This window comes from Saccopteryx leptura, chromosome 5 (genome assembly GCF_036850995.1).
Source record: "Saccopteryx leptura isolate mSacLep1 chromosome 5, mSacLep1_pri_phased_curated, whole genome shotgun sequence".
Lineage (NCBI taxonomy): Eukaryota > Metazoa > Chordata > Mammalia > Chiroptera > Emballonuridae > Saccopteryx > Saccopteryx leptura.
In genome coordinates, this window is record NC_089507.1 from 217,571,669 (window position 1) to 217,586,422 (window position 14,754).

A 14,754-nucleotide genomic window follows, 5' to 3' on the forward strand; every position below is an offset into this window, starting at 1 on the left:
GCTTAGTCTTAAAACTAATCTTTAGGCTATAATGACTTTGCCGGCTTACAACTTGTCTCCCACACCCAATGCAAACTATAAGCGCACAAACATATAATCATATTTGCAAACTTATTTGACGCACACTGTTAAAATCACGTTATGCAAGATACATTGATTAATAGTTCTTTTTGCTTTAATATGGATAAATATTCCAGAAAGAGGTTAGTACATTTCTTTAAGGGATAAATCAGGTGGCAAGCCATTCTAAGTACAGTTACACAATACCTTGAACAGCAAGAACAATACTGGCATCAGCCTTATGCAGGCTTCTAAAACGTCACTATTGATTAACAACAAAGCTTTACTTAAAGGCCTACTGTCTAGTAAAATTATCTTTGTCTACTATTTTCATCTACTAGTGAACTTCTAACTTTATTTTTCTCAAAGCGTTTCACTACCTGAAGGTCAGGTATGTAAGAGGAACGGAAAGTTTTTCTATTCTTCTATAGTATGAAAAGGCTAGGGGGGGGTTAAGTAATCAGTTAGGTAAAGGCTGAAAGGTGCTTTTGTGTTCCGCCTCTGTTTCCCACCTGTTCATAAGTCACAACTTATTTTCTCATAATATGATTTTGATGGAGTTTTCCAGTTTTCCTACAGACCTAGCCCCTTTCGAGAGATACCATAGCCAGCCTCCTCTGTCTATGGGCTGAGGCAAGGGGGTTATATTCTTTAGCCGGAGTTTCTTCTGGGAACTCCTGAGGGGAACAGCTTTGACAGTGGGAAGTACAGTTGCCTTGATAATTGCCTCTGGCTCTTGTTTTTGGGATTGCTAGTAAATTTTATTAAAAGGAACACAGGGGGCTCGAGTGGTCAAGGAGGTATTTGTGTGGTTACTTTTAGAGTAATTCTGGAGAGACATAGTCACAGACTGGTTGACCTCAGGGTATCAAGTAGCCTGGGAAATTACAGTATTGATGGAATCATACCATGGACCCATGCTAATAGTGAATGCACATAGCCCTAATAAGAAAAAAATTGTCGAAGGAAATGCCCAGATACGACCCAAAAAATGTATGGTGTGAAATGCTTCTTTCCTGCTGCCACTGTGTCAGACAGCAAGGTTGGATCGGCTCTCGACAAGATGAGGTCTGATTGCTGAACTCTTGACAGTGATACGTGCATACGCAAGGTGTTCTCCCCTTATGTGTTCTCAGGTGTCTCATGACATCAGACTTGTAGCTAAAGGTTCACCCACACTCCATGAAAATGTCACACCTGTCCTTGAATGTGTCCTCTGTTGATTAAGAAGCTCTGCTTCTCAGCTAAAGCAGAGGTTGGGAACCTATGGCTCGCGAGCTAGATGTGGCTCTTTTGATGTCTGCATCTGGCTCACAGACAAATCTTTAATAAAAAAATAATAACATTAAAGATATAAAATATTCTCATGTATTACAATCCATTCATTTCTTACCGCTCATGTTCATGGTTGCGGGTGGCTGGAGCCAATCACAGCTATCCTCCGGGACACCAAATTTTTATTGGATAATGCATAAGATACACAGGTCGTTGTATGGCTCTCATGGAATTACATTTTAAAATATGTGGCATTCATGGCTCTCTCAGCCAGAAAGGTTCCCGACCCCTGAGCTAAAGCCTTCTCCACAGCAACCACACTTCTAAGGATTCCCTCCAGAGCAAGTCCTCTGGTGTCTCCTGAGGGATAATTTATCACCAAATCCTCATCTACACTCTGGGCACATGTACGGCTTCTCCCCAGAATGAGTAGAATGGTGTTGAATGAGATCTGAACTATGTCTGAAGCTCTGCCCACATTCCCTGCAAACATGCTTCTACATTGAGTGTTTCCTCTGGTGAGTCCAGACAGATGACTCCCAGCTGTAGCCTCGGCCAAACTCACCACACATGAAGGACTTTTCCTCCAAGTTAGTCTTCCGGTGTCTCATGACATTTCCCTTAAAACCAAGTCCTCACACACACTCGGGACATATGAAGGTTCACACTCGGGGCATACCTAGGGCCTCTATCTTGAGTAGGCCCAGCAGTGTTTCTTCAAGTATAACTTCAAACTAAATCCTAGTCCACACTGCAGGCACTGATAATGTTCTTCCTCAAGTGAGTCCACTGGTGTGTCCTGAGGTCTCTCATATAACCAATTTTTTGTCCACATTCCAGGCACACTTAGGGTGTCTCCCCCGAATGAGTCTTCTGGTGTTTCTTTAGGGCTAACTTATAACTAAATCCTTGACCACACTCAGGGCACACAAAGGGCTTCTCCCCCGAGTGTGTCCTCTGGTGGCTCTTAAGGTTCCCATTATCATAAAATTTTTTTCCACACTCCATGCACACGAAGGGCTTCTCGCCCGAGTGAGTCCTCTGGTGTCTCTTGAGTTTTGACTTAGTAAGAAATCCTCGTCCACACTCTGGACACATAAAGGGTTTCTCCCCCGAGTGAATCATCTGGTGCTCCCTGAATTGTGACTTAAAAAGAAACCCTTGTCCACACTCTGGGCACAAGAAGGGCTTCTCCCCCGAGTGACTCCTCTGGTGTGTTCCAAGGGCTGAACTATTAAAAAAGGCTTTTCCACACTCCAAACACATGAAGGGCTTCTCCCCTGAGTGAGTCCATTGGTGTGTCCTGAGGAGTGAATTATAACGAAATCTTCGTCCGCACTCTGGGCACACAAAGGGCTTCTCCCCTGAGTGGGTCATCTGGTGTGATCTGAGATATCTCATATGAACAAATCCCCGTCCACATTCCAGGCACATGAAAGGCTTCTCCCCCGAGTGAGTGCACTGGTGTGCTTTGAGGATTGAATTGTCACGAAATCCTCGTCCACACTCCAAGCACATGAAGGGCTTCTCTGCTGAGTGAGTCATCTGATGTGATTTGAGGATTGACTTGTAACGAAATCCTCGTCCACACTCCAAGCACACAAATGGCTTCTCCCCCGAGTGAGTCCTCTGGTGTCTCCTGAGGCTTCCATTGTCACGATATTGCCGTCCACACTCCAGACATGCGAAGGGCTTCTCCCCCGAGTGAGTCCTCTGGTGTGTCTTAAGGGCCGACCTATAAGCATATCCCTGTCCACACTCCAGGCACATGAAGGGCTTCTGCCCCGAGTGAGTCCTCTGGTGTGTCCTAAAGGCTGATTTATAAACATATCCTCGTCCACACTGCAGGCACATGAAGGGCTTCTCCCCCGAGTGAGTCCGCTGCTGTATCCTGACTTTTGATTTATCACCAAATCTTTGGCCACACTCAACACAAAGGAAAGGATTCTCCGTGGACGAGTGTGCCCCTGGGTGTCTGAGGAGGTGTGATGTAAGTGTGAAGCCTCGCCCACACTGCCTGCAAATGTAGGAATTCTCCCCTGAGAGAGTCACTCTGTCTCCCATAACGTTTGATTTCAGGCTGCAGTCTGGTTCACGTTCGCTCCAGCTCACAAGTCCGGATCTCGAGATTTCTAATTCCTTCCTCCCCTTGTCTGTCTGCACAGGGCTTACCCCTTGGGCTGAGCTGGGCTCTATTTCTAGCACCGCATGACCTTTCCTGGCAGGTCTTTGGGGTGGACTGTGGGATGCTCCTGAGGTTTCCCCCTCCTTCGTCCTTTCAAACAAATGTCTTAAGCCATCTTCTCGGCCTTTACCTTCTGTGTTTTCTCTCCAGCAACTTTGAAGAAAAGACGTCTGCTGCTGACGCCACAGGCTCAAATCCCCCGGAGAGAAGTCATACATGTTCGAGCACATGGGAAGCATTTGCTGGCTGGATAGTGGCTCCCAGAAGGCCGAAAGGTGGAAAAAGTGGGGGTTTGTTTCTGGCTTTGATTCTGCTGGAGAAAGAGAGTTCGGTCAGAGAAGATTCAACAGGGCTGCAGGGAAGTCACTTCTGGTCTCAGGAAAACTAGTGCCCTCCTGCCACACCTGTTTTTAACAATATGTGTGCAATGTCATTTCTTTCAACCAATGATTTCTTTAGGTTCCGTTTCTACACAGTCCCTTTTCTATGGCAATCCAGTGGAACCATCCCAGAAACATCTTCTACACGTCACTCAGACTAGGAGCCTTCCAGGTAAGCAATCTGCCTTGTAAATACCTTCAATACCACCAGCTCTTTCTTTTAACTAAGTCAGCCAATCTGTGAGACTCCCATGGATGCCTTGTTTACATTTCTGGTGTACTTGGAGGTGACAGTCTCTATGACCTATGTGAAAATCTTTTTCATGACTTTACTTATTACCAAAAAAAAAGACTGAACACATAAAAAGTTACTTAATCAGGAGGGCTTCCAAACACAGGATATGATGCATTACACAGTGGTTGAACAGAGTGTTTAAGAAATGAATCTGAATTTCAGGATGCCCATCTGCAAAGAAATACTTAGAAGAAATAATTTCTAAGACTAAGTTCTCTATTAAGTACTGTGACTTCCGCCATGGACAAAAAGGATGAGGCTCATGGTTTCAGGATTCTGGAACCTTGCGCCCAGAACAATCTCATCACACTAACATCACACTTCTCAACAGCATTTCCATGGGCCAATGGAGATTGGTGAAGGATTAGTGCCACTTCGAAACACATTTCTTTTTCTTTTTTTTTAAAATTTTTTAAATTTTATTTATTCATTTTTAGAGAGGAGAGAGAATCAGAGAGAGAGAAGGGGGGAGGAGCTGGAAGCATGAACTCCCATATGTGCCTTGACCAGGCAAGCCCAGGGTTTCGAACCAGTGACCTCAGCATTTCCAGGTCGACGCTTTATCCACTGTGCCGCCACAGGTCAGGCTGAAACACATTTTAAAAAGCCACAATGTCGTTTCCTCATTGCTGCTATTCCCTTACTTTTTTAAGAATACCAGACCCAGCCTGACCGGGCAGTGGGGCAGCGAATAGAGCGTTGAAGTGGGACACGGAGGACCCACATTTGAAACCCTGACGTTGCCAGATTGAGCACGAGTTCATCCGGTTTGAGCAAGGCTCACCAGCTTGAATTCAAGGTCATGGGTTTGCACAAGGGGTCACTCCGTCTGCTGTAGTCCCCAGGACAAGGCATATATCAGGAAGCAATAATGACCATTAAGGTGCTGCAATAAAGAATTGATGTTTCTTATTTCTCTCCCTTTGGTCTGTCTATTTCTCTCTGTACCTCTCTCTGTCTCTGTCACAAAAAAAGAAAAAGAGAATAGCAGACCAAGTCAGAGGTAGGTCTTTTGCCAAGATTCCAGAACAGACAGAGCTTAACAAGAGGTAATACACAACATAAACATTTGGTCCTGCCCTGTCAGCTCAGTGGTAGACTGTCCGCTTACTATGTAGATGTCCCGGGTTTGATTCCTGGTCAGGACAACAAGAGAAGCAACCATCTGCTTCTCCACCCCCCCCCCCATCTCCCTTCTCTCTCTATCTCTCTCTTTACCTCTCCCAGCCATGACTCAGTTAGAGGGAGCTAAACTCAGATGCTGAGGATGCCTCCACGGCCTCGCCTCAGGCACTAAAATAGCTCTGTTGCCAAGCAACTAAGCAATGGCCCCAGGTGGGCACAGTTTCCTGCAGGAGAGGTCTTGCACGTTGATCCCTTTAGGGACCCATGCAAGAATGTTTGGTGGATCTAACTTAAAAAGAACTTTAAAAATTTTTTGTTTTATATTTTGATTACATTTTGAAATAATATCTTGATAGATTGGATGATATAAGATTTGTTAATATCATCCAGTTATGTCTACTTTTTAAAACTATTTAGTTAGTACAATGTTTAAAATTATCCCTACGGTTCATTATATTTGCACAGCACAGCACAGATGTAGAACAAGGGGTGGAAACAATAGAGTTTGTGACCTATTTAATCCTCCCTTTTGTTTTTTTCTAATGTCCATAAGCTCAGGATGGTTTTTACATTGTAAAGAGAGGAAAACAAACCAAAAGAATAATAGTCCGTGACAAATAAAAATGATATGAAATTCAAATTTTGGTTTCCAGACTGAAAATGTGACAGGGACACAATGATACTCATTCATCTACATACCGTCCTGGCTACTTCAGCGTGACAGAGAGAGAGTTCAGAGCGGTTAGAGATCGCATTGCCCACAAAACACCAAAAATAGCTATTCTCTGGCTGTTTATAGAAAAAGTGGCCAATGGCTGACTCAGGGCAATATTGCAATTGAAAGTATTTATCCAGCTAGGATTAAAAAAATCAATGTAATTTTCGAAATAGAAGAGAAAAACACTAGCGCATAAAACACAAACCTCCGATGGTCGCAGGAGGTGTTTCTCACTACTCTGCCACGTGCAGAGGGCACTTCCAGTCCCACCGGCCTCCTTACAGTCCTTACCCTGCAGGGACATCCCTTCCTTAATGCCTTAGCGCCAACACGTCTCCAACTGAAATGCTCTTGCCTTAGACACACAGAGTCTAACTCTATTACCACATTACGTCTTTGGTCAAATGTTACCTACTCATTGATTTTAAATTCAGCCCGCCTCTATTTCACACTCAGTAGTACTTTGTCCTGCTTCATTTAATCATTATTTTTGACTAGGAAGTGCTTAGTACTGTCTAACATACTATCCTATGCCTGCACATGAAGCTTATATGACTCAACACATTGGGAAAATTAAGACCCCATGGGTAGGGGCTGCTATTCCTTCACTTCTGTGAGGCTCTAAGTGTCTAGAACATCTTCTGGCCCACGGTAGGGGGTCCATCCCGCTACCGCAGTAAGGAAGGACAGAACACAGCCTCACCCAGCGAGAGCAGGTTCCTGATGTTCTCCAGCATCACTTCCTTGTACAGGCTCCTCTGTGCAGGGCTCAGCCTCCTCCATTCCGCCTTCGTGAAGACCACGGCCACATCCCTGAACGTGATCGGTACCTATTAACAAGCAATTCGTTAACGAACTACAAGTCACCATCAACTTTCCAAGTACACAGTTCTATGTTCCAAATTCGTCTAGCCATGACTATGGCTTTGTATTAAAATCAAAGGGGTGCAGAGATAATGCATACACCCATTCCTGGGTCCTAGACATTTATGATTTCCTTGGAGAAGAGATTTGTGAATCAATTTGAAACTTGACCTGACCAGGCAGTCTCACACTGAATAGAGCATCAGACTGGGATGCAGAGGACCCAGGTTTGAATCCCGATATCACCATCTTGCGTGCGGGCTCATCCAGCTGGAACGTGGACTCAAGAGCATGAGTGTGGGGTCGCTGGCTTGTGCATGGGTTCCTAGATATAACCTCATGGTCGCTGGCTTGAGCAAGGGGGTCACTCCCTGCGCTGTAGCTCCCATCTCAAAGACAAATGTGAAAGCAATGATTGAACACTAAGGTGCTGCAATGAAGAATTCATGCTTCTCATCTCTCTCTCTTCCTGTCTGTCCCTATTGGTCCCTCTTTCACACTCTCTCTGTGTCCAAAAAAAAAAAAAATGAAACCTGAAACTGTGTTTTTTCAGAAAGGTGACCTTGAGGATGTACTATGCAGGAATTTTGAGATGAAACAGTTACAGATGGGCAGAAAAGTTTTATTTTGAAACGGACTTGATGTCCACAGTGTATCATTCAACACACAATTCATAACCCATAAAGGAAGGGTGAATGTTCAGTCCAGGGAGACTTAACTTAGCAGAGAACTGAAAAGCTGTTTTCATTTTACAAAATAAGAGAAATTTATTTAGACTTCCTCGCAGTCTCATAATCATATGTTCTTTCTTTTTTTTCTTTCTCACCCTGTATCTCTACCCTTCGATATACTTTCTTTGTTAAATACTGGAGATTTAAAGTAAAACACTGTAGCAACTCTGGACACCAACCCAACACACTCCTCAGGCTGTGGCTCTCGTCACTTGTTCATATTTTCTGATTTGTCTTCGCAAGTTCAGTAAAGGCTACTGCCCCCGAGTATGTGTCTAATCAGCAGGAGAAGGCCTGGTCATTCACAATCACACTGACCCTCCCCCTCCAGAAGTAACAGCCCTTTCAGCTGGGCTCTCTTGGCTGGTCTGCCTAATCTACGTACGTAACCTGAGGGAGAATAAAGAAAAAGAATCAACACGAAAATGAGCTACACAACATCACCAGACCAAAAAAAATCAGCCTGAGTCTTACATTTAAAGCTAGTTAGAATTATAGACTAAGAAGAAGAAAAAAAAGGAATTTTAAGTGTGTACTCACCAAAACCTGGAAGAACACATAATCAGACCAGGAAGCTTAAGCCAGGGCTGCAAAATGGGCCTCCCACTGGGCACATTTAGGAGGAAGTGTCCTCTAGAGAGAACCGCCCATTCAGGGGTGTCTCAGACCCTACCCATTCTTACGGAAAAAGTTTGGCTGGAGGCTATTCCATGAGGGCCCTTCCTGCAAAGCCTCTATGAACAAAAAAGGTCTCAGCATTCAGAATAATTAACTAGGCAAGCAAGCAAGTGATTAACAACATCCTTCCCAGTTTAGAAAAACAACAACAGGACATCTCAACCCAGAGTCAAAAACTCAGTCATTCCTGCAAAAATTCTATTTTTTGTGAATTTTTCTGTTCATGTTATTTGAACAAAAAAGTCACATGGTTTTTAAATACTGTTTCTCCACACTATGCTCTGCTTCTCCACTTGTTCAAGAATATCAATAGTAAAAAAGTAAAAACATGTCCGCTGTAAATGACAGTAACTTTTACCTAGTGTGAAATAAAATTAAATAGTACATTTAAAATTTTTAATAATCTCAGTTTTTCAAAAATACCCCTTATATTTTGCACTTTGCAGGGCTCTACTATTCTTCGGTAGATTTTCCAACAAGGAAAATAAAACACACAAATGCAGGAGTCATTCTAAATTGACCAACATGGTGCCTGAAATAGGCATGAACTGTCTAATGTTAATTCCTTTTTCTTTTTCCAAGAAAAGAGAATATCCAGTTTGCCTATTCTCTGGAAAATTAGCCAGCATTTCATAATGAAAAATTTTAAAATATAACCTAAACTCACCAGTGTTTTGGGCTTTACCGTCTTTTCTCGGAGCGAGTCAGTGCAGTTGGAAGGCAGACCTAGGGGAAGAACAAAGCTCTGAGGGTGCAGGCCTCCCAGAATGCCCCGGGGAGCAGCTCCTCGGAGCCCAGGACAGAGGGAGCAGTCCCTTTACTCAGCTGGGGTCACTACAGTGCTCTCAGCTAAGAACAGAGCCTTACTCCTCCTCCTCACCTCTCCAGACTCTCAACAACTCTCACCTTTGGCCTCATGATTTAGGGTCAGATTCTTCATGGTCTCCATGTTTTCCTTGCTCTCCTCCCGGTCATGCTCTCCCAAGGCCGAAGGATCAGACAAAGTCACAGCCCCGGGGCCAGACATGTGTTTGCCTTGAAATTTTACCACCAGGCCACGCAGACATTATTTCAGCACAAGATCGATTTCTGCTCCTGCCCCGGGTCACTTCTCCGAACCCTTCTTGTGAAAGCCACCGTGTTTCCACGAAGCCAGCACCTGCGGGTGGAGCAGCAATGTGACGTTTCCACACTCCTTACTGTACAAATCAGGCACTGCAGGTCCTGAGAGCTCCCACCCCAACCGCATCCCCACTCACTCACCGACTTGGGACATACTCACCCCCACAAAAACAAGCCCCAAAACCCAGAACGCTATATTCACAATCAGTCCGGGGTTCCCACACCATTCACACACGCATGACCCAACCAAGTAGGTGTCCCCTTGCCAAAAGCAGGGGCGATATAGGGTCGGCTCTGCACCCCCACCCACCACAGGGAATTCCTGTCTATTTAGCTCTGGCTGAACTCGTGTGCCCAGAGCCCAAGTAATCCTCGGGGAAGCACGTCTGCAGCCACGTCCCTATGTTCATTGTATGGCCTAGAATCATCCCAACTCATCCAAAAAGATGACAGGAGCCTGACCAGACGGTGGCGCAGTGGATAGGGCGTCGGACGACGCTGAGGACCCAGATTCGGAACGACGAGGTCATCAGCTTGAGCGCGGGCTCATCTGGTTTGAGCAAAGCTCACCAGCTTGGACCCAAGGTCGCTGGCTCGAGAAAGCGGTCAATCGGTCTGCTTTAGACCCAAGGTCAAGGTACATATGAGAAATTAGCCAATAAACAACTAAGGTGCCACAGCAAAAAACTGATGCTTCTCATCTCTCTCCCTTCCTGTCTGTCCCTATCTATCCCCCTCTCTGTCTCTCTCTGTCAGAAAAAAAAAATTATATGAGAGTTCCTGTTCACTCGCTCCAGCGGGAGACGGAAGGACCCCGGTACCGCCCCACGATTCACGTTTTCCAAGCAAGCTCAGTCTCACCCCACTTCCCTGCCACTAAATACACGTCTGGGGCCGCGTCCCGGCTCCAAAAATGAAACCTCCCGCACTTCCCGTTCCATCTACTGCACACCAGCCTCATTCATCCCCGGCCCAACCCACCAGCTCCCACCACCGCTTCCAACCCTACGCACTGCCGCTTTCATCCCTTCTTCAAGAACTGTACGCGAACCGGGCAGCCGGGCTCTGCCGGTTCTGTACGGAACCAGCAGCAGAGGTCCCCGTGGTTTCCCGGGTCATCTGAGCAAGAACTACAATTCCCAGAATCCCTTCAGGATTCGCCTCCCCTTGGCCGCAACACAGCGACCTCTAAACCACGACTTTAATATATCTTCACATTGTCTTGTATAATGAGGGTGGCCACTTTTTAAAAATTTTTTATTCATTTATTTTAGAGAGAGAGAGAGTGGAAAGCAGAGAGACAGAGAAAGAGAAAGTGAGACAGAGAGAGATAGAAACATGGATTTGACGTCCCACGTATTGATGCATCCATTGGTTCATTCCTGTTTGTACCCTGACTGGGGATCAAAACTGCAATTTTGGCACATTGCGCGTTGCTCTAACCAACTGAACTAACCGGCCAGCTCTACCCACCTCTTTTCTTAAGTTGCACAATATAAAATAGATAATGATTCCGGAAAGCAGTCTGTTTTCACGGTTTCGATCAGAAACTACAGTTCCCAGGAGCCTCAGCGGCAGCATCTCCTGAGGTTTTCCCATCCGAGGGCCCTCGCGGCGTTTTCGGTTTCCGAGTCCAGCTGCTCTAACGCTCAGGCTGCGAGGCTGTTCTGCGCTTTGTTGTGTTTTTACCTTCACGTAACCCAGCTAAACTCACTCTGTTTAAGGCGGGTTACACGCGTGACATCTAAGTGTAGCTCCGTGCTACTGACCCGACCCTGTGGGCAGCCCCACGTCACTAGCAGGAAAACCACAGGAGGCAAAGCGGTCAGCCCACTGTGGATGCTGTGCAGTGGATTTCCTCTCTCCAAGTCAGCTGGTGGCAGAGAAATGCAGGATGGCTAACAACAGAGTACAGGACACGATGTGAAAACTGAAATGCGATGTGGGGAAGCCAGGTTCCCCCAAATTATAATCAGTCTCCTCTCTCCTACTCCTCTTTCCACGTGATAGAGCTGCATGAAGTGTTTCCCAAGATGGACAGGGAAGCTCTAAGGAGGGTCTAAGCACGGAGGTGACTGGACCTGGCCCTTGCCCACTGCTCCATCCTCATCCCTGGCTTCCCCCTACTCCAGTAGACAGTTCCACCCTCCTAAACCTCGCATTTTTTCCTCAAGGTAAACTCTCTTTCCTACCTCTCTTTCCACCCTTCCCCCATGTTTGATTAGTGGACTCAAACTCACAGAGCTGTAGGCTCAGATATCTTTGTCTCCAAAAAGTCTTCTCTGGGCCCATGGTTGGACATGAATATCCTTGATCCCCAGAGAACATTTCCCAGAGCTCTTACCATTCTATTCTGTTCTAGACTGTTCAGAGCTGTCACCTAAGAGACTGTGATTTTTCTGAGGAATGCACCATCTACTGTGACACTGCTGCCTTATATGTCTGGGAAAAAAACCTGAAAAACGTTATTCTCAGAAGAACTAATGATTGGATGGATGGATGGATGGATGGATGGATGATGGATGGATGGATAGATAGATGATGAGTGCATGGAAGATAACTTCATGCAAAAGACTCAAGGACTTCAGCCATTTGCCACCTTCTGTGGGGGGATGGCTCTCTGTTCTGGGGCAGGGCAGAGATGAAGTGGCCATGTTGTAGCAGATGGTGGCTTTAATTGTTGTTCGTACAGAAACAGTCTGACCATCCCTGTTCCTCCCAACCCCACATCTCCATCTTCTGTTCCAGCTTTACAATAAAGGCAATCAAGAACACCAATCACTGGACTCTATTCAACTATTACAACTCTTTGGACTGAAAGGAGGGTATCTCCCGGGCAGCCCCGCACCCCCCGAACATGCCCGTGGGGCTTGCGGGGAGACAGCCGTGGGCGTTGTGAGTAGCTGTGCTCTCCTGAAATGTTTATTCCTGCATTCCCTTCCTGTTACCCCTTTCTAGGTGTTTCCATGTTGAAGCCACTAAAATGTCCAGGCATTATTTCTCGGGATAGTTTCACCTTTACATGCACCCATGTTTCCCAGGTCTACTTACACCTGTCTCAGCTTCGTTCGTCAATCTGCTATCACTTGAATTTATTTTCAGTTTACCTGTAAATTTCAGTGAGAATCTAACTAAGGTTCTCCCCCTGGAAATCATGAATAAATAAATACTCCTGAAAGTTGAATACAGGACCTTGCATGTATATGCATGTGTGCATTTTTCTGTAAAGACAATTAACAGTTTTTCTTAGTCTCAAAAATTTTTATTATTGTGATAGAGACAAAAAAAGGGGACAGATAGGGACAGACCAACGAAACGGGAGATGTGAGAAGCATCAGTTCTTTATTCCCAGACATCAGTTGTTCATCAATTGCTTTGTCATATGTGGAACTGTCAAATTTGGCTATTTGGGCTCAAAAACAGAGAGAGTAGGAAAGGCTGTGGCCAACGTGCCAGGCCTTTAGACTAAAAAACCAAACATGATGTATGATCGACGTGTCTTGGAGAAATTAGTAGAATGATGTGTCTCAGCAGGATCCATGGATTGGAAACCTGAAGTGACTTCTCATTGAAGCTGCATTTATGGGTCTTTAAACCCATGAGTACCAAACAGGCCCAAAGCAACGATTCATGATGGGAGGACAGGTCACAGCTAAAGAACCTGCACTTAGAATATGGAAGTCGAAAGAGTGTGTACTAATAAGGGTCCATAAAAATGCAGGACTTGAACAGACTGTTAAGGAACAGTGATGTTTTGATGGGGATGAGAGGTTTTCAGCAGAGACCTGAGTAGAGATTAGAAGGAAGTAAGCCCAGGAGATGGAGCCTTCACTGCAGCCAATGGGAGTCATCATTTAGGAGAAGCATCAATTCAGGCCTTGATGACCTGGGAATTTCCTCCCCTCTGGAACCTCGAGTATACTCTCCATGCAAAAGCTCAGATGCCCCAACAAATCTACTAGGTTTATTTGAGACTTACTTGATTCTCAGGGGTTGGATTCATGCAGGAAACCTGGGCTGGGAATGTGAATTCTTTTCCAGATGCATGTGTGACTAAGGGGCACAGACTGAGCTTACGGAAGAGTTTACTGGAACAGAAGGACAAGAAAACATGAGGAAGAATTGAGTATGAAAATTGTAAAGCTGGTGGCCCCGGACATGGCCATGCAGATGGAGGTTCACATTGGATTCTTGCAGAAGGTAAAAGAACAGTGGAGACAGAAAACGGTGCACCATTCTTTTTATCAGTCTTGTAACACAGAAGAGCAAAGAGGCCAGGAAGACCGCTTCCCTCTCGCTCAAGGATCCGATATCCAGACTCATTCTCAGGTTTTTTGGGAGTCCTGGGTGCACACAAAACTCAGCAGGGCTCCCAAACACCTCAATACTCAGTCTCTCCCTATGCACTTTCTAGCAAAAACAGGCTGGGGAAAAAAACCCATTCTCCAGCAAACAATAGGAAACCATTGCCCCTCCCAAGCAGGAAGGCAATCCAGTTTGCAATCTATTTCCCAGAGGGCAGCACCTGCATCCTTCCATACACTATACACACAGGGCGCTGCCCCAACACAAAGGAGCAAACCTAAAAACATTTGTTTACCTGACACAAATATAAAAGTGGTCATTCTTAGGTTACTTAAATGAAAGCTTTTATTTTTTTATTCTAATTACTAAATGTGAAAAAATAAAGACATGTTTATTTAGTAGCTAGTGCCATCCTCCCTCTCACACAGAGGATGGGGGGTTCAAGACTTCTGAAATCGCCTGACCAGGCGGTGGCGCAGTGGATAGAGGTCGCCGGCTTGAGCTCAGGCTCATCTGGTTTGAGCAAAAGCTCACCAGCTTGGCCCAAGGTCACTGGCTCGAGCAAGGGGTTACTCGGTCTGCTGTAGCCCCAGGGTCAAGGCACATATGAGAAAGCAATCAATGAACAACTAAGGTGTTGCAACGCGCAATGAAAAACTAATGATTGATGCTTCTCATCTCTCTCCATTCCTGTCTGTCTGTCCCTATCTATCCCTCTCTCTAAAAAAAAAAAAAAAAAAGACTTCTGAAAGCCCCTCAAAGGTGACTCATAACTGAGGTAGTGATATCTGGGAAAAGATTGTCCTCTTGGAAGGTTCAGGAGAAAAAACAGGATAAAGCTCCACCCACAAACCCTGCCCACTTCTCTCTTTTCCCTGAGTGTCCCCTGGTGCACTGTGTCATATAACTGATTGCTAAAGCTTCTCACACAGTCCCTCCCAGGCCACCTAAAGTTTCTCCTAATGGAGTGTAGTAATGCAGCCCAATCGGAAATACCAATGTCACGTGGAAAAAAC

At 45.4% G+C, this 14,754-nt stretch overlaps 2 protein-coding genes across 3 annotated transcripts in view; both read right to left on the bottom strand.

The window, feature by feature from the left end:
- LOC136405144 (zinc finger protein 337-like) overlaps positions 1-10,546 on the bottom strand; it is a 71,693-nt gene extending 61,147 nt beyond the window's left edge. For both annotated transcript variants that reach the window (XM_066384211.1, XM_066384212.1), the window contains exons 1-3: positions 10,438-10,546; positions 9,218-9,470; positions 8,979-9,037 (exon numbers count right to left, since the gene is read on the bottom strand). In XM_066384211.1, coding sequence (XP_066240308.1) covers positions 8,979-9,037; positions 9,218-9,338 — 180 coding nt within the window. In that variant the 5' untranslated portion in view covers positions 9,339-9,470; positions 10,438-10,546. The remainder of the gene's footprint in view (positions 1-8,978; positions 9,038-9,217; positions 9,471-10,437) is intronic.
- Positions 154-8,310, bottom strand: LOC136405706 (oocyte zinc finger protein XlCOF6-like). The gene is made up of 4 exons (XM_066385181.1): positions 8,307-8,310; positions 8,019-8,023; positions 6,742-6,868; positions 154-3,833 (listed from the first exon to the last, which is right to left on the bottom strand). The coding sequence occupies exons 1-4, from the start codon at positions 8,308-8,310 to the stop codon at positions 2,182-2,184; spliced, it is 1,788 nt and encodes a 595-aa protein (XP_066241278.1). The 3' UTR covers positions 154-2,181.
- Positions 10,547-14,754: the final 4,208 nt, after the last annotated feature.

Coding starts and splice junctions, on each gene's coding strand:
- LOC136405706 (XM_066385181.1), bottom strand. Junction 3,834..6,741: donor CAGGAACCTGCTCTCGCTGG/GTGAGGCTGTGT, acceptor CTCTTTCTCCAG/CAGAATCAAAGCCAGAAACA.